Source organism: Pleurodeles waltl, chromosome 4_2 (genome assembly GCF_031143425.1).
Source record: "Pleurodeles waltl isolate 20211129_DDA chromosome 4_2, aPleWal1.hap1.20221129, whole genome shotgun sequence".
Classification (NCBI taxonomy): domain Eukaryota; kingdom Metazoa; phylum Chordata; class Amphibia; order Caudata; family Salamandridae; genus Pleurodeles; species Pleurodeles waltl.
In genome coordinates, this window is record NC_090443.1 from 397,699,548 (window position 1) to 397,719,310 (window position 19,763).

Genomic DNA, 19,763 nt, shown 5'->3' on the forward strand with positions numbered 1-19,763 from the left:
GATGGAAACCTGTTTGTGCTGGTTAGAATCGGCACACATCCTTACTCCATTATTTTTTAACCATGACATGGGGAACCCACAGCATAAAAAGAAATATCTTGATGGTATACTCATAGTCATTTTTAGAAAACAATGGATCCCTCTTCTTATCCAAAAGAAAAACTTTGTAACAAGCTCCAAACTAGTGGCTAAGCTCATTTTTTGGGGGTCTGCCAACTCTAATGAGGAGAAGGCACCGATCATGAAGAATGCCACCATCACCTGTGGGTGAGGTGCCTTCTCCTGTGAAGTAGGTGATTCCATAATAAGGTAATTACCGTCAGGAGCCCGTGCACCTTTTTGTGTTGATGTGTATCTGATAGAGAGAATATGTGCTGCTCAATTCTCTCACTCTCCTGGTGTGTGTGCTTAAGTCATGCAAGTTGTCCAGGGAGGAAGGAGACTTGTGGAAGATGCACAAGACTGGCAAGTAGGGACACAGGATGTGGAAGGAGAAGATGAGGTGGTGCCGGGAGATAGGCAGGCTTGAGGTACAAGGATGTATAGGCCTGGGATTACACTGGCGAAATTCATAAGCTTCCTGACTTTCGTATTACATGAAATTTCACATTGTGTGATTTCATTATTTTTTTTTCACGCCCGTCCTATCTCACATTAAAAAGTCTTGCAAGATGTGACGGGAGACTGGATTGAGTAGAAAATGTTTGGCCAAGAGGTATTTTCTTCTCGAACCACCATTGTCTCTCAAAACCTGTTAACAGAAGATACCAGCACAGCATATTTTGCTACAAAAACGTGAAGTAATACCATTTCCGTGGGACTTCACAAAATGTAATGTGAAAAGAATCATTCAGTTTCACCCAGCCCTCGGTATATGGAGGAGGTGCAGGTTCATTGGCGAGGAGCGCAAGAATTAAGGCAGAATGTGCAGGGACACTCAGAAGGTATAGGTAAATCAGCAGTGTGTTCACAAAAACATAGGAAGCCCAGAGAGTTATGCAGCAGTGCAGGGAGGCAGGCAACATCTCCAGGAAGACTTCAAGGAGGGGCATGGAAGAGAAAGATGGGAGAAGGAGAGAGGCATGCGGGGGGTGCCGTCGGCCACGTACAATGTCCAGAATCAAAGAGGTGCCTAGGTCTGAGGTCAGGTAATAGCGGCCGGGGAGAAGAACATGCAGAACAGAGTCAGCGGGTGTTACGCATGAGTTTAACATAGCTAACAGTTAGAAAACTGGCTGCCAGAGATTTTAAGAATGTGTTTATTAACCCTGCCCCCGCTTCTTTTTCTGTTCTGTCATTATGCCATCCCCTCACTAACCACAGATTCAGTTCATCCATTTCCCAATCATTCAACATGGAAACTGTATTCATCATGTTGGTTCATATTTGCTTTTGACTAAAAAAAGTTAACATTTTCAAGCATTGAGGTAGACGTGATTACTGTAATTAAAAAGCAGTATATAGTATTTGTGTAAGCCAACCATGAGTTGACATACAAACAAGAAACATATATAATCTCGTTAAAATATTTGACAGACAAATCATTAGCAGAGTTTGACTTCATGTAGGAATTATTGAGATTTGCTGGTCATTGAGTCATTTTAAGGCAGCTGCAGTCAGTCAGTGAGTGTCTCATTTAATGAGATAGCAGGCGGTGGCAATGAGATGGTGCCTGAGCTTGCTGTAGGTCCCCATTATGAGAAGTAGTGTAGGAAACCTTAAAGTTCACCTGGCACTCAGTGGCTCCTCGTGTATACCTACGCATTTTGATCTCCTTTCTCAGGAACAAATATTCAGTGAGATCTTCCTCGGGCCCAAACTGCCGTTTTAAAGTCAGGAAGGTCGTGTAATTAGTGCTTCTTGTAATGCTGAACTTCAGGCAAATGTGTTTTATTATTTCAAAAACACTTTGTTTATGGTGCTTCGCTGCTGTCCCTGTGACTTGCAGTTAATGCTCAGCCACACCTTCATACTGAGGTGCCCAAAAGTGTTAAGGGACCCCAGACACTCCCAGGATGCACTGCCAAAAAGTATGTTTTACTCCATATTTCCCAGTATTTGGAATGGATGGGCTACATAATTCCAGAAAAATTAACGTCTTACCTACTCCGTTTTAATCGAGAGGTATGAACAAATAAAATGTAGGACTTCTGAAATGGTTTCTTTGCCTTCTTAGCTCAGTAATAAATAGCAGCTAAAACGAAGAAGGCCTTCTGCATGTTCAATGTAATGATGGGCAAAGGACTGAGTCTAACAGTCTGTCAAGCCTTTATCCTCTACCCAACGATAGTGTCCATCTTTGGAAAAAAATGTGCCTTTCCATTGATTTTCAGCATTCAGTTGGTAAATGAATGATTCAGCGATTCACTGTCCTATCAACGCCGTGGAGTCACCACCACAGGATAAGGAAGTTCCATATGCAACACCACGAGAACAGCAAAGATGTCTGCCAGACTTCACTGCACTAGAAGAGGCTTAGGGCCAGATGTAGCAAAATAAAAAATTGCGACTTGCAAATTGCGAGTCATACCGACTCGCAATTTGCAACTCGCAAAAGTGCATGCAGAAAGGTGTCGCAGACACCTTCTGCGACTCGCTATGGGGTCGCAAAGACCCACCTCATGAATATTAATGAGGTGGGTCGCATTTTGCGACCCCATAGCGAGTCCATGCACTCACAGGGATGGTGGCCTGCTGAAGACAGCTCCTTAAAGGAAAACAAGTTGCAAAAAGAAAAACTTCCGAAACCATTTGGTTTCGTTTTTTTCAGAGTAGGCAGAGGTCCATAGGACCACTGCCTGCTCTGAAAAAAAAATTGGGGGGCATTCACAAAGGGGAAGGGGTCCCATGGGGACCCCTTCCCTTTTGCGAATGAGTTACCACCCACTTTAAGTGGGTGGTAACTGCAAGTTGGTTTGCGACTGCATTCGCGGTCACAAAGCAACTCAGCATGGCGATGCAGTCGCAAATAGGAAGGGAACACCCCTTCCTATTTGCGAGTCGCAGCCTCAAATTGCGAGTCGGTACCGACTCGCAATTTGGGGTTGTGCATCGCGTTAGGCCTTTTGCATGCCGCAAAATGCGTTTTTCGCAGTTTGCGACGTGCAAAAGGCTACCTACATCCGGCCCCAAATCTTAGTCCAGCTCCAGTGTATCAACCACTTTACGGGTCTGGGCAGCACAACACAGGATTTATTTGTTTCTCTGGAGTTTGGAAACTGGTTTGCAGAGGTCAACCCAGGCCTACTGAAAAGATGTAGGATCAGAGGCTGAAATCAGTAGGGTTGGCAAGTTTGCACATGTATAATGAACCACAGCTTCCCATTCCTACTGACTTCCTATTAGTGGGTATCCAGTTGCCTTGAAGTAGACGCACATGACAATTTCTGAAGCCTTTAGAAACTCAATCTCAACACAAGAAAATAAGAAAAGGAACTGCGTACACTTCTTCAAGAATACTTTGATCTTTACAGATGCTTTATCTAACTATGTCACATCTGATTAATTAGGTGGCTCTGCTCAACTATGACAGTGTTTCTGGGGAAATAGTCCTAATCTGGTCTTGAGTAAACAGACACTACCAGTTTTCTTTCCTTTGATAAATACATGTAGTTGTTTCAGGAGGTATCTTACCCAACAGTATACCTGAGCTAGGGTTGTATGATGGAACCACGCATGTGGCAACCACGCATGCCTGAACAACGCAGTCAGAACTCCAACCGCGTTGTTTCCACGCATGCCTTCACCATGCATGCCTTTACAATGAATTTTCATTGTAAAGTCATGCCTAGTAAAGGCATGTGTGGAAACGGCATGCGTGGTTGTCGCATGCCATCCCCCACCCTAAAAACAGAAGTAACCCGACCTCCCTTAAAAACCCTTAACCCCTTAAAAACTACCCCCATGCCCCCCACCCACCCTGAGCCCTAAAACCAACCCCCAAAACTAAATTAAAAATTACCCCAACCCCCACCCCCGCCCTTCCTGAATGGTTGTCTGCCGTTCCTCACTGCATATTCAGCCATCAGTCAGCTTTGGCGGGAAACAAGGAGACATCATACTTCACTGTTAGAACAAAAAAGTGGATTTCGATGGTGTTCAGAACCCAGGCGGTGCCCTACAGGATGAAAACATGTTTCAATGCATATTACATTGCATAGAAAACGGAACCATTGTTGCTGAGTGTAAAATCTTAATGTGAGCAGACCTTGCCGGGTCAGATACCCTTTTTGCTGTTCCCTGACACTCACAAGGTAATGAATAATTTACAATTTCCGGTTTTCGGATTCAACATTAGGGGTTCTTGGGTTCCTCATCTACCTAAGCGTTCAGCTTTTTTATCAAATACAACTCAAGTGCTGTTGGTCTGTGATTATTGGATGGTCAGAAGTCTAATTTCCGCGCCATTGGAAAGTTTATCACACTAAAATTGCATGCAGGTTCCATTGAGTAGCGCAGAATTATGGGGCCGCATCAAGTGTACTTAACTCATGATAAGGCCTGCCAACGTCGCTGGATTGCGCACATTTGCAACAACACAAACTGAAATCGGTTTGAACGAGATTTCGGCCGACGGCGCTCCAATCAATAGAGAAACAGCTGAGTGGCCAAAAACCAACTTTTGGGAGAAGGTGAAAATTGCTGACTTTAATGCCATCTATAAATCGTCTCTGGACCCGGCGTACCTTTTCTATAAGTCTCTTAGGAGCTGATTGTTGGATCTGGCCTCAATGTTTCCTGTCCACCTGCGTTATTTATACGTGAGATTGTGTCTGGGCACTTTACCGCTGCGCGCCCTCACTGCCAGCTAGAGTGATGGTAATTCTAGCAGCTGAGCTTGCACCTAGAGCTTTATTGGGGACGAGCTACGCTTTCTTTTTATGTGTCCTTTCTGTACAACATAAGTTTAAACCTTTCCTGCTGCAGTATACTAATGGTCTTTTTTACATCTGACTTGACTGCATTGGCTGTCAGTTTCCTTATTGAGAGCCTTATTCTTTATTGTTACGAGTTATCTAAAATATACATATAGTGGGCTTTGGCTCCACCCAGAGGGGCATTACACTCTCACATGATGCTATTTGTTGACTGGTGCATCATTCCATTCCTGCGGAATGCTTGCATCGGAATGCATGAAGGACTATTTTACATCTCGAAATTACATGGAATCGTCACACATTAAATTCCTTATCTCATATATGCATTGTATATAGAAAGCAGTTTTTTGTTTCTTATTTCACGGCAGCAGCCTTTTCTTTAACTTTACTGTTTAGTCATGACTTGGCCTACAATGTGGACTTATTGGTTTAGCCAGTGCTTGTTCTTATTTACCTATATGACGGCTAGCAGTGAGAATACTGCACTAATTGTATGATGTTACAGTTTTCTGTCTTTGTCTAATATATATTGTTTTACTGTAATGCTTCTATAGATGCATTCCTTTTCACTGTGGTTTTTGTAAACTGCACTGTTTTTTAAACACGTTTGCAAAGATTCTTTTATCCAATTCAAACTGTGCAAATATGACGCTGCTTCTTCATTGTAAATTTGTGTGAGTATGTGCACGTGTGGTGTTGTGGATGCAGACATGGGTGAATGCATGTCTACGTCAGTAGGCAGATGTATGCATTCTTCCATGCACTCATTCGTACATGCAGTCAGACACTCCGTATCCATGCACTGAGTATCCTGCACTCTTTCGCACATCCTCGCACTCATACATCCTTTCATTTTAACCCAGTGACTTATCATTGTAATCAGCTGCTCCTTGATCCACAATGTCAAGCGCACAAGCCTCATCAGTCAATGCATGCGAATACTCGTATTCACGAATGTTTTTGCAAGTGTCAGCACACTGAAGTCAGACCTACTAGCTTTGCCATTATTTGAAGTCTTAGCCTGCCCCCCCGAAAGCTCACGTCTGATTGCACCCCTACACTGTGTTTGTTTCAAGTGAAGCACTGTTCTTTGAATGCCTCAGGCGTGTTGATCAGATAAGCTTTTACATATCCTTTCCTTACCTTCATTTAGGGGGCGCCCCACTTGTGGGGGGAATCTGGGAGAGCCATGCAAGGCTTGCACATGGAGCAAACGCCCACGTACAGCAGGTAACAATAAGGCCTCTCGGGGGTAATAGGAAAGCATGTCCACTCTAGTCACTGGTCTGGGAACAGCAGCTGAGCACTGGGTGGGAGTCAAAGGGGCATGGAAGGCAGCCCTCGGTACCAGAGCTCAAAGCGGGCAGAAGCTGCTTGAAGAAGTAACTACCTCCTGCAGGGGAAGCTCTAAGAGCTGTGCAATATGGGTTACCCATACTGTCCAGGACCCTCGTCTGGGCGATCTGTTTACCGCAGTTTATGGTTCTGCTGTCAGAGAGGCATTTATTTTGCTGTACGCTGCAGTCTGTTTCTATTTATATATTCTCTGTAATATATTTATAGTTCACTGCCATAGCCGCTTTTATTGAAAAGTTAAGACTTCCTAACTCTTTGGCTTAAACTGTGAATCCTAATAGCTGTTCTCTGCTGAGAAGAATGTCGTTGTTTGCCAAGGAATATGTACCGCATGAGACACGCATCCATGTTGAGTGGCCGGGCTACTTGAGGTTTCAGGGGTTTGTGGTGCTGGGGTGTCTGAGGCGTGTGGAGTGGTGGCTGGATTCTTGGCGTTGGGTGGTTGATGTATGTGAAAAGGGCTGAGGTACTTGAGATTGCTTGGCACTTGGAGTTGGGGTGGCTGGGGTGTGTGATATGCTAGCACTTGAAGTGGCAGGTGGACATGAGATAGCTGAATACTTGGGGTTGAGATGACTGAGGTGCTTTAATTGACTGATGTTATGTTGAGAAACTACAGTTAGTGTGGTGGTTGAAGTATGCAGAGATCCTAGTGTATGTGGATTGTTTTGGTACATGAGGTAGCTAGAGCATGTGTGAGGGCTGGAGTAAGGGGCCTGGTTATGATTCTCAGAAAGGATGGGAAATTTGAGGTGGCTGGGCTACATGGAGGTGGGAGACAGGCATGTGAAATGGTTTGGGAACTTGCGGTGACTAGGATATTTTATGGTTGGAGAGTACCTGAATTTGGAGTGGATGAGCTATGAGGAACGATCAGTGTACATGTTGTGGATGCAATATATATGGTACTGGGGTATGTGGTATGGATGGGGTATGTGGGAAAGATCAGTGTAGACAGTGTAGTTAAGATAACCTGGTAGGCTGGAGTACTTGAGGTGGCTGGGGCACTCAAGGTTGCAGGGTACTTTAGATGCCTGGAAATACGTAAGGATTATCTGCAGTCTACATGCTTCTTTTGGGTCTTTATTCATCTGAGTACCCGTTCTGTCTCCCTCTTCCAGCATATGCCAGTGCCCAGAGTAAGAACGGTGTCTGAATGTTCCACTATCTCAGTGGATGAAGATGCCACACCACCACAGAATGGAGGCACCACAGAGACCACAGAGCAGTCTCACCAGACACAAGATGGTAACCAAGAGCTGACAGAAAACAAGAAGGTGAGGGAAATCAACTTACGACATATTCATTTCTGTATTAGAGCACACAAGGATTATGTAAAGTCGGAATATTTTTCCTCAATATTTTTTCTGTGATATGTTTGTTTCAAAATATTTTTTACATCAATATTATGTCATAGAATTGGCTGTGGATCCTGACTCTGGAACCCTGTCCGGGGAACTACTCAGTGAGATTGAACATCTAAGGTTTTGGAAGTCCTTTGGACACTTCCTTGTGTGCAAATAGGCTAGTAGGATTTGTGTAGGTAGGGAGATTAAAGGTGAAGAGATGGTTTAGTCTGTAGTGGCACTGGTGAAACATTACACTTAGCAGGACGAGTAGGAGGAGATGTGAGCAGTAAATGAGGAACAGGTGGAGGGACTTGAGCTGTTTAGACCCCGTTACGTAGAATGGTGCAAACAGGTGGAAATTAGGCAGAGGATAAAGTCATCTGCAATTTGCAACCAGATATCCATGGTTTTCTTCTTGTAGACCTGAGAATAACTCTGGGTGACATGGACGACTAAAGAAAAATGCTAGCTGAAGATATGGGATTGAGAGGACCACAGAGTCACTATCATAGCAAGGCTAGTTAGTGCTTTCACAAATGGTGCTGTTCACAGAGCCTTGTGTTTGTGGCCTGATTTAAGGATTTACTACAAATGAATGCGTTTTGAGGGCGTATTGTTAGTCCATCAGCCAAGGTGGGAGTCATGTTTCCATGAACTCTTACTTAGCAAGATTTTCTTGGTCTTGCCTTGGGCTGTGGTTGCCAGACTACTTCCCATCATCAGGGACATCATGTCTCCAGGCATTTCTTTTCCCTTTACAACTACTATAATCTAGTTTGTCAGTCTAATTAATTACATTGATGATAACTAAGAATACATCATATTATGGATTAGCAGCTCAGGAATGGAACATGTTGTCCCGGATGACATGGAACCATCTTATAACCATATTTAGAAGGAAGGCTGTTCACTAGCTCAGATATCTATTGACAACAGACCAATATCAATGGGTTTGAGTCTCACAACATGGTGCCCACTACCATCATCCCATCCACAATAACATAACATTATGCCATCCTGTAATACGTCTGTATGCCTGATCAAATTTACTACACTGTTGACTCTTTTGTTTATAACAGTATATCTAATAGAGATTTCTAGCCACATATTTCTTACCTTAGAATTACCCCCAGGCATCAGACTTGATCCGGAAACTTTTTTTGTGAGAAGTACTCCTGCGCGCCGGTTGGTGGCGTCATTCGACTCTGCATGGCGTCGTCGGAGTCGTCATCCTCACCAGAAATGACATGCACAGTGCCTATATAAGCACCACCCCAGCGTGCTGAGGTCAGTTCACCCCCAGTATTTTTTGATTGACCTTTTTCAACTTTTGTTGAGATTTTTTTCTGAGTCTTGTCTCCAGGTGTTTTAGGTATATCCACCAGGTAAGCTGGTTTCAAGCCATGTATAGCCTGTCACTGGCAAATATGGTGACAGACCCACATTTGCTATGTCTCTGATGCCTGGAGAGTGATCATGATGTGAAGACCTGCGCCGATTGCCTTGCTATGCACCCCAAGGCCTTGAGGGATCGGTCCCTCAAGCTTCTCACCACTCGACATGCAACGATCATGACTTTGGTTGAGAGGAAGGTCCCAAGATCATTTGTAAAGTCACTAAAGATGCTTGTCGTCACAGTTGAATTCGTCAGGGAAGTCTAGTAAGTGCTACAAGAGGAAGAAGAGTAAGAACCTGAAAAGATCTTTGACTTCTCCCTGTCCGTCAAAGTCTTCTGACGAGATGAGGGAGCGTTGGTATTCTAGGCCTGGCTCCACGGTAGAGCCTGTGTCTGGGTCATCTTTGTGCCTCCCAGAATTTCCTAAAGTGACCCCGCCCAACTACCTGAATTCTGTGAGGCCATACACCTCATATTTGGTGCGTGTCTGGCACATTCCCTACACCACTGGATTGGGAATCCAAGAGGCTGGATATCTTTGGGAAGAGGATGTTCTCTTCTGCCAGTCTGGCACTGCAGTCAGTGAAAACTGGATGCCTTTTGGGCTGATACTCCCATACAATCTGGGACTCGTTGCCCAGGTGCTGTCTATGGTCCCGGAGGAGCCTGAGCCATACACTCTCAAGCCATTACTGACAAGAGAGATACAGCTAAGATCTCCATCGATGTGGGCTCGGTACGAACAACTCACTGTGCAGATCAATTTCATCATCGGTTGCCCTTCAGCACTATGCTTGGCTGAGAATCACTGGCTTTCAGGATATGTCTGGGTTTTGCTAATGGGCATGCCCTTCGATGACTTCCAACAGAACAGATGGACTCAGAACTAGAGTGCTTCAAGGACAGCAGGACTGCAGCCAGGTCCTTGGGTCTTTTCCATTGCCCCTCATCAACTGCAGTCTATGAAAGGGGCTTCAAACTGCATCTCTACCCACCCAGCCACTGCAGCCTGCAGGCATCCCAGCCCTTGCGTGGCCGAGGACTCGGTACCCACAGACTACGTGGGTCAGGTAGCCAGAGGTCGGGCCCACCCCTCTAACAGCCGCAGTCTCCAAGCCCCTTTAGTTTGCCCTCCAACGATCATGGGCATCCAGTGGGATGTGCCATCACCTGCACCACTGGAGGTCGATAACATCCGACCGCTGAGCTCTCCAAATTTCTAAAGGGGCTACTTCCTACCCTTTTTGACTACCCCTCCATCCATGCCACCTACTTGAGACAGGATGACAGAGGACCACATATCCTTACTCCGCCAGGAAGAGGCAACTCTCTTGGCTAAGGGAGCCATAGAGAGGATAGTGGCATGAGAAGTAGGGTGTGGTTGTTATTGCCCAAAAAGGATGGAGGCCTTCCTCCTAATCTAGACCTATGCCCTTTCAATTTCTTCCTGAATTTAAAATTCTGACACCCGCTCAGGTCCTGTCTGCCCTGGACACGAAGGACTGGATGATAGTATTGAACTTGCAGGATGCATGTTTCCACCTCCTTGTCCTTCCTACCCACAGGCCATGCTCCCCTTTGGCCTTTCCAGTGCCCCTCGGGTGTTCAAGGCGATGGTGGTTGCAGCTCATCTGCAGAGATTGGGGGTAGCAGTCTTCCTCTGTCTCGAAGACTGGCTGTTGAAGGCAAGCTCATCTCAGACAGTCATCGCCCACCTCAGCCATTTGGTGGACCTCCTGCACCTGCTGGGGTGCACTACCAACATGTCAAAGTCACACCTGACTCCTTCTTAGTCTCTCCCTTTCATCTAGACCGTTGTGGACACATCGCTGGTTTGGGATTATCCTCCAGAGTTGTGAGTCCAGGATATTCAGGCTGTGATACCGATGTTTCAGCCTCTATCCTGGATTTTGGTGACTCTGGCTCTGAGGCTGCAGGGTCTCCTGCATTCTGCTAGTGATGCATGTCCATTGTCATATGCAGGCTCTGCAGTGGGACCTGAAGTTCCAGTGGGCGCAGCATCTGGGGAATCTCTCGGACATGGCACTTCAAAAGATCTACAGTGGTGGGTGATGAACTGCAATTGGGCCCGCGGCAGACCCCTCACCCTTCTCCAACCAGATCTAACTATAGTGACAGATGCGTCACTCCTGGGCTGGGGCAGCCATCAGGGAAAGGTGAAGATCAGAGGACTCTGTTCTCCGGCAGAATCTAGGCTCAACATCAACCTGTTGGAACTTTTGAGCGGTCATATTGACATGGAAAGCCTTTCTATCCTCCATCATTGTAAGCTAGTGCAGGTATTCATGGACAACACCACTGGCATATGGTACTGTAATAAACACGGCAGGTGGGGTTGTGGATCCTATGACACAAGGCTTTGTGTCTCTGGATATGGCTAGTATATCAGGGCATTTCCCTGGTGGTTCTGCACCAGGTGGGCTCTCTGAACACCAGGGCTGATGAACTCTGCCATTAATGCCTAGCAGACCACAAGCGGCATCTCAATCTGGAGGTGATGCAAGGTCTCTTCCAAGAATGGGGAGAGCCCTGGTTAGATCCGTTTGTCACCGTCGAGAACGCACAATGTCAGTAGTTCTGTGGACTGGAGTTTCCAAGGCAGTTCTCATTTGGAGATGCTTTTCATCTGGAGTGGAGCTCAGGCCTCCTGTATTACCACCAATGCCACTCCTGGCCAGAGTTCTCAGAAAGATCAGGAACAACCGGGCTCAAGTCATTCTTGTGGTTTCAGATTGGGCACGGAGAGTTTGGTATCTTGAGGTGTTGAGCATGTCCATTGGTCCTCCGATCAGGCTATCCCCTCCGGAGGATCTTCTGTAGCAGCAGCAGGAGAGGGTCTTGCACCAGAACCTGTCAATGCTCTGCCTTTATGCTTGGAGATTGAGCAGCGACAGTTGACAGCCTCTGACCTTCTGGACAAAGTCTGTATTGTCAATGTGGCATCCAGGTGTCCCTCCACCAAGAGGGTATTAGCCTGCTGTTGGGGCAAGTTTGTGGCATGGTGTGCAGAAAAATAGGTTAAACCCCCCTCCCCCCCAATCTGCTCCCCTTTCACAGGTTCCCTTGCTTATTATCACCCTGGCCCAGCAGGGCTCTGCATTGGGCACGTTTAAAGGTTATTTGTCTGCCATATCAGCATTCTTGTGGTTACTAGACCAGCCTTCTCTTTTCAAGTCCCCTTTTGTAAATAGATTTCTGAAGGGTCTTCAACATATGTTTCCTTCAGTCCCCTTCATTATGCCTCAGCGAGACCTCAAATCGTTCCTACCTATCTGATGTGTGCTCTATTTGAGCCGCTTCATAACTGTCCAGTCAAACTACTTAGCATAAAGACAGACTTTCTTGTGGCAATGACATCTGGCAGGAGCATTAGCGAGTTACATGTGCTGGTAGCATTAGCGTGCCCTCCTTATGTTTCATTGTACCTCAACAAACTGGTCCTTCGGACTTGAGCGTCCTTCTTACAGAAGGTGGTGACCGCATTCCATGTAGGCCAGTCTGTCACCCTGCCTACATTTTTACACTCCACCTCACCCTTCTAAAGAGGATCGACTCCTCCAGCTGGACCCATAAAGAGCTTTGTCATTCTACCCTGACCACACAAATGAGTTCCAGGTGGATGACCAACTCTTTGTGGGGTATTCAGGGCCCGGAAAGGGAAGGCAGTAAAGAAACAGACCATCTAAATATGGATTCTGCTCTGTATCAAAATCTGCTGTGCATTGGCCAAGAATCAACCCCTTGAGGGCTTGCATGCTACCAGAGCCAAGGCTGTGACCACTGTGTTAGCACATGGTGTTCCAGTCCTGGACATCTGTCAGGCAGCAACGTGGGCAGCTCTGCTCATGTTTACTAAACACTTCTGCCTGTACATTCAGGTCTGTAAGGATGGACACTTTGCCCATTTGGTCCTGCAGGAGTTTTTAGTGTGAATTTGTTTTGCAGACCCACCACCTGGGTATCTATTCTAAGGTGAGTAATCTGAGGCTAGAGGTTTCTACCAGATGAACAAGTTACCTACCTTCAGTAATGTCTTATCTGGTAGAGACCCTGAGCCTGATTTAGATGTCAGCGGATGGAATACTCCGTCACAAAAATGACGGCTATCCCATCTGCCCTATTACGATACCCATAGGATGTCATGGAACTGTAATACGGTGGATGGGAGAGCTGTCACAAAAGAAATTGACATAAGCACGCTGGAATGGCATCTATATAGGCTCCGCATGCATCACTTCCGGTGTGCAGGAAAGTGATGACGCCACACAGAGCCAAACAACGCCTCCTACCAGCACAAAGGGGTACTGCTCACAAAATATTTCCTGATCCAGTCTGCATTCTAAGGTGAGGAGTCTGCAACTAGATAGAGTCTCTACCAGATAAGGCATTACCGAAGGTAAGTATCTTGCTCATAACTGAGTTACTGCAGGCATAGAAAGGAGCCTTTAGTGTGTACATGTTCTCGATTACTCATAGCCCTTTTTAAAGTTGACAGAAAGTATCTTGCAGCGTTCATGACCAATCATTTGCACTTAGAAGAATGAGAAACTTGTGTATACAATGTAGAATTCTAGACTGAATAAAGCAGTAAGAGAAGTATGTGTCAAACATTACTTTTGGAGATTAGCTTCTCCACAATGAAAATGTGGTATCTGTTTTAATTGAGGGCATTGTCAGAAATATTTACTGTCTTTACAGAAATCATTTTCTGGCATGTAATTTGCAGTAATAGTGTTTTACATATCCATCAACTTGATGTGGGAGGTTTGAATCCCCAAGCAAAATTATATTTTTCCACTTGTGGCTCCATTTCTCCTAGCTAAAGGGTAATTCTGAGGTCATTGATTGCAATCTAGCTCTTTCTTGTGGTCCTTTATGGTGATAGCATAAGGCTGCAGCCGAGATTCGGCTTCATCAGTCCTTATAACAGTGCACTTTCTGACTGCAATAAGATATCATTTTCAAAGTGGCTGGGCAAGTCTTAACTCCTTTATGTCGCATTAGAAATCTATTGCACACGTTCTTCCATTGTGGTTTAGAGGTAAATACAAGCATATTCCCTTAAGGCATGAAAGTCAAGCAGATCAAAATAATTTGCGTAATTGGCTGTAGAAAACATGTAAAACATTTGAAAACCCTTAAAAGTATATGTTTTGTTTAGAAAAGTAAAAGCAGTAAGGTTAATACGTGCATATCGTAATTTAATTAAATAAACAATTGTTTGATGAACAATTTATTGGTGATTGATTAAAATCATGCCAGAAAACATAAAATAAAATAAAAACTCGTATTTGTACATCAGACAGTAGATTATGACTCCACTCGAGTTGGAATAGCATCATGAAACCTACTAATCAATCTCATATAAACAAATGTATTCTGAAAACTGTGTTCAGTTGAAGAAATTTACAGAAACTGCTTGCGAATAATGAAGGAAGGAAAGAGAACAGGATGCGGTATACATGAAGAGATCAGGCAAGTCTAATGGAGTCATATTTTAGAAGGAGAGAAATAGATGTACAGTACACAATTTTTTTCTACCTCGAATTTGCTTCCCCTCTACTGCATACAAAAAATTCAATAGGGAGAAAACCTGCATCAACCATAACCAAGTATGCTTTAATGCATCCGTCTACTCCTCATCTCTTGTGTTCATTCCATCATCCATGTGTGCCTCTAAGTGTATTGTCAATGTGCATGTGTGTCTGTATGTCTATCTTTTAACTCTAAGGCCCTCATTAAGACCCTTCACGCTGGCTGGCAGCGAAGACCGCCACATGAGTGTGCCAACCCGCCACATCCCCACTCATACGGCCATGCCGGGCCGGAGATGAGCATCTCTGGTGTTATTTTGAGCCGACTTTCCACCAGGGTTTCTGCGGCGGTAGCACCGCTAGGAAAACCCTGGCGGAAGGGCTACCGGTGACAGGGAATTTCTTCCCTGTCACCGGCAGATGACTCCCCCACCCCAGCAAGCGCATTATCCCCCCCACCCTCCCTCCATACCAGGACCCGCCACCCCCCCCCTTCTGGTGCAGCACCCCCCTCCTCACAACCCCCTTCTGGTATAGTGCCCCCCACACTCCTTAAGGTACAGTTCCCCTCTCCCCCCCTTAAGGTACAGCACCCCCACCCCTTTACCCGCATACATTCACACGCACACAGACACCCACACGCACCACGCATACAGTCATTCACCTACACTTATAAACACACATTCACTCACATGCATCCATACTCGCATTCACTCACACACCTCCATACTCGCATTCACTCACACGCATCCATACACGCATTCACCTCAGCACTCATACTAGCACTCAGCTCAGCACTCATTCTCGCTTTCAACCACGCATGCACACACCCACACAAAAATGCATACTCACACGCAGACACCCACTCACACACGCACACACAACACCTGCCACCCCCCTCCCCTGTCGGACGTCCGACTTACAATGTCCATCGAGGAGATCGTCCGTCAGGGAACGGGAACAGGCGCTTCCACCGTCGGCAGTGCCCCTTCATCAGGACACTGCCATGCCGTGTCATTGTACACAATACGGTAGGTAGAGTCCTTCTGGCTGGGTAGGGCCGGTGGTGGATCCACCCATTCGCCTCCGCCCGCCTCCATGACTACTGCAGGATTTCTGCCAAAAATGTGGTGGCAATCCTGCAGTAATCGTAATATGGTGGGTGAAAGACCGCCACCCGCGGCTTTGGCGGGCTTGTGATAAGACAGCCAAGTCGTAATGAGTGTGTGTTGTCTTTTTGTCCAAGGGTCTGTGTTCCTGTGGGTCGTATGTTCTTGTCTCCTATGTGTCGATGGGGACCTCTGCACATGCCTTTATGTTCCGTGACTCAGTGTGCATGCACTATACAACAAGCATTGGAAATGACAGTAGGTTTCACTTATAACTGAAGGTGCCTTTTCAGTCACTGATGAGTTAAGGTATTCAATAAGTCACCATACATGAGCTCTGTCTCATTCTTACAGCCATACATTCATCCACTGACTCATTCTTCCATTCACCTAATTACCCATTGACAGTAAAACAGACACACAAACCCAAGAAGCAAATGGAAGAAAATTAAGATAATAAAAGTAGAAAAAAACCTCATGCCATCGCCTGAGCTTGGCAGGCATACGGTTGAGATTAAAAAAAACATAGTAGCAGGCTACTGCCTTTCAACTACACTGTATATGTTATTCCAACATATCTGCCACTTTTGGAAGCAACATGTTGGCCATCTTTCAGAATTAAAAACGATACACTATGCACAATACAATTCAAGATGGCTATTACTGAACATCGCACTGGACGGCCAACTTGCTTGCCAAATGATAAAGTGTATGTTGTTTCGCAGTTGTACTGCTCCATGGTGGCAAACATAATGCTTATAATCATGGTGTCCATCTTGAAACAGTAAAACAATGATACACTTTAGACATACCATTCCAAGATGTCCATCCAGTCTAGAAATAGTGCTTGCACAGGATGCAGCACACCACAGATAAAATGAGCAGCAAGTGAGCAGGCTGGTAGGACTGTCTGGGGAGTCAAGTGATGGTCTTTTTCTAAAAAAAATTAAAAGAAGGAAAGAGTGAAGGGGGGCATATAAAAGAGAAAAAATGGTAAAGTAAAAGACTGACCACCAGCCCCAGACACGGACTCACACTCATTTTCAGGTGGCTGTGCACGTCATCAGGAAAATGCTTTTACTCACAGGGTAATAGTGAAAATGGCAAGAACGAGCTAACCTAGTGCCCCATGCACTATAAGGTCGTGGGTAGAAGCAGAATATGAATGACACTCGAACAGACAGAGGAGCACTGACCTAAAGAACCTCTGTATATGTATATACATGCAGAGTGTTTTGGTGTGCCCAGCAGACACCTACACCTGCCATGTCCTCCTATGAAAGTCTAGCAAGAATTAACACAACACACTTTGTCCACCAGCAGGGTTTATCAAAGGAAGCAGCCAAAACCAGAATCCTTGGTTTCAGCAGTAATTTGTGAAATTCCATGTAACAAAATCCCTGTCTACATGCTTGAACATAGTGCCATGTAAAGACGTCCATAAAGTAGTTTTGACAATTACGTATGATTTTTATAGAAAATAAGTCAGGCCTACTGCCTTATTTGTAATCTTTCATAATAAACAGATCAGAGATATAGAATTGGATATAACATTTGCCAATGAACCAATCAGGCCTTTGCCCTTTATCACTGGCTCAACACCATAGCCAACTCAGGACTACTAAAATGAGCACAAGCCGTCTGAAAGGTAAGCATCAAATACAGAGTCATAAAATAAAAAATATGCAGACAATTCGCATTGGCAAACAATATACGACGAATCTTAAGAAGGCTTAACAAGGATTCTCACAGCTTAACATCCTCTCTAGGCTTTGTGGCAGATAGGCAACCAACACTAGATGAAATGCGTATTATAGCAAGCTATAAGTATCCATATAGAATTAACACAATGTAATAACAATCTACCCATAAATGCTAACTGGTGTTAACACATTTTATTGTATTGTATTTCAAAATTTATATAGCGCTTATTACCCCAATGTGGGGTGCTGAAGTGTTTGCCTACATGGGCTGAACGCTACCCCATGTATAGTGTGTCGCGGGAAGAATGCTGTCTTTGTTTTGATCCTGTGTAGGAAGTGTTTCCATGTTGTACATATTGACCACTGAGTTGCAGTTATGGTGTTGTGGTTGTAAAAGTGTGAGAGATAGACTAGCATTTTATGGTTTCCAGTAAGCTGGCAGCCTCTAGGTCCCTTTACGGTATTTGTTATATTCATAGTCAATTTAGGTGGTTACTACACTTGGTTGTCCATTCTGAGATATTCTGTTTTGTTAAAAGGTTTTGGTCCTGAGCAGGCATAAGTTAAAGAGAGAAATGGTACAAGGATCAGATGGGATGGACTTTGTTAGCAGCATCGCTTCTCAGATTGTCATTGTGAGATGTCAAAAAGTGATCATACAAGTTTGGATTTGCAGTGGTGGAGTAAATTAAAAGTCTCTAGCCACATGGCACATCTCTTCAGTTATTCCATGCCTGTTCAGTTGGTAATGGGTGGCTTATTCTTATGAACTGATACAGTTCTGGGTGATTGGCATGACGTGTAGCAGTTTTTTCTTATACAAGTGTAAGAGAATCAAGCAGTAAATGGCAATTATTATGCAGCCTGTATGAATTCTAGACGACTGCCCAGCCTCTGAGTGTTTTGGTATTAGTATTACTGTAGGTTATATATTGCAATTGCATTTATATAGAACTAACTACCAGTGATGAGACATTGTAGTGCTTTATGCAGGGCAGTACATTGCTCCGGAGCCCAGGGTTGGTAGTTTATTTTCTTTTTCGGCTATTGTTGGTTATTGGGATTAGTCTTGCACTCATAAGGAATCTAATCTGTGGATTTACTCCAGGTTTCACTTGGTACAATAAATTAATAGGAGTTAGGTGTGATCTTTAGTGGGAGAGGCGGGTCTGTGAATTTGTTCATTACTTGGCTAGGTTCCCTGGGTATGACTTTCAAGGGAGACGATTGTGAAATTTAATGTGGGCAATTTCTAGAGATAGTATATTAGTGATTAAGGCAAATATGAATGTGACTTAGAGTAGGTTGTGCTCAGAGAGAGGAGGTATGCAGAAGACGGAAAGGAAGAAGAGAGTCATTCCAAAGAAAATGGAGAGCCAGTTTTAAGTCAAATTCAGTTTTCATGCTGAGTTCTAGGAATACTGTAGAGGCATTTTGAGATAACATGCAAAAATGTTGAAGGAAACAATTATTTGCATGTGCTGCAATATCACTGAAGACCATGTGAAGATCAACACACACACACACACACCCACCCATGGGTAACTAGAAATGAAATAAGCATAATTTCATTTTCACCTAAAATCCTATGGAAGGGAAACCCTAAATCAGGAATATTGTATTTTAGATATTCATGTTAGGGATGTCTCCACCCTTTCTCTCTGATAAACAGGGTGGGATGAAGGAGAACATAGGCCCTTATTATGAATGCCCAGAAATCCCGCCAGCCGGCATAGTGGCCCACACCGCCACATGGAGGGCCGCCGTAGGCTGCCCTTACCCATCGCCAGGCTGCCTCCGTCAGGCAGCCTGGCGGGGGACGGCATCATTATCCGACAGGGCAGCGCTGCTGCCCCTCGGATAATGATCCCTTTGGCTTCAGCCTTTCCCTGGCGGGTTTCCCCGCCAGGGAAAAGCTGGCGGAAGGGGTGCACCGAGGCACCCCTGGGGCCCTTGCACTGCCCATGCACTTGGCATGAGCTGTGCAGGGGCCCCTGTGCAGTGCCCCATCGCGCAGGTCGGGCAGTGATCTGCGTGACGGGTGCAGCTGCACCCGCCGCACAGAGACACATGGAGCCGCCGGCAATGTCCCCGTCCCAGAGGAATGTTCATTATACGGCCGGCAGGGTTCCGGGGGAGCTGGAGGTCACTGGAAAGACCGTTAGCATGAACACGGCGGTGTAAACCACCGTGCTCATAATGAGGGCCATAGTCTGTTTTAGTGAGTTTGTGTAAAGTAATGCTTCTCAGAGCATGTAGCACCGGAGCACCCACCACATAGGCACAATGAAATGTATGATCTTGCCTCTAGCTGTCTTTCACCCTTCCTGTAGCAGTAATCAGAAAAACAAAAGGAAAGACCCTGCCTACACATTCCTTTACTTGAAACATAGAAATTGCAGTCCCACCTGTCACACC

The 19,763-nt window shown here is 45.2% G+C and overlaps 1 protein-coding gene across 1 annotated transcript in view; it reads left to right on the forward strand.

Annotated features, from left to right (window-relative positions):
- SEC16B (SEC16 homolog B, endoplasmic reticulum export factor) overlaps positions 1-19,763 on the forward strand; it is a 284,826-nt gene that overhangs the window by 195,731 nt on the left and 69,332 nt on the right. Inside the window, exons 20-21 of the mRNA XM_069231559.1 lie at positions 6,031-6,107; positions 7,355-7,510. Of these exons, the coding sequence (XP_069087660.1) occupies positions 6,031-6,107; positions 7,355-7,510 (233 nt within the window). The remainder of the gene's footprint in view (positions 1-6,030; positions 6,108-7,354; positions 7,511-19,763) is intronic.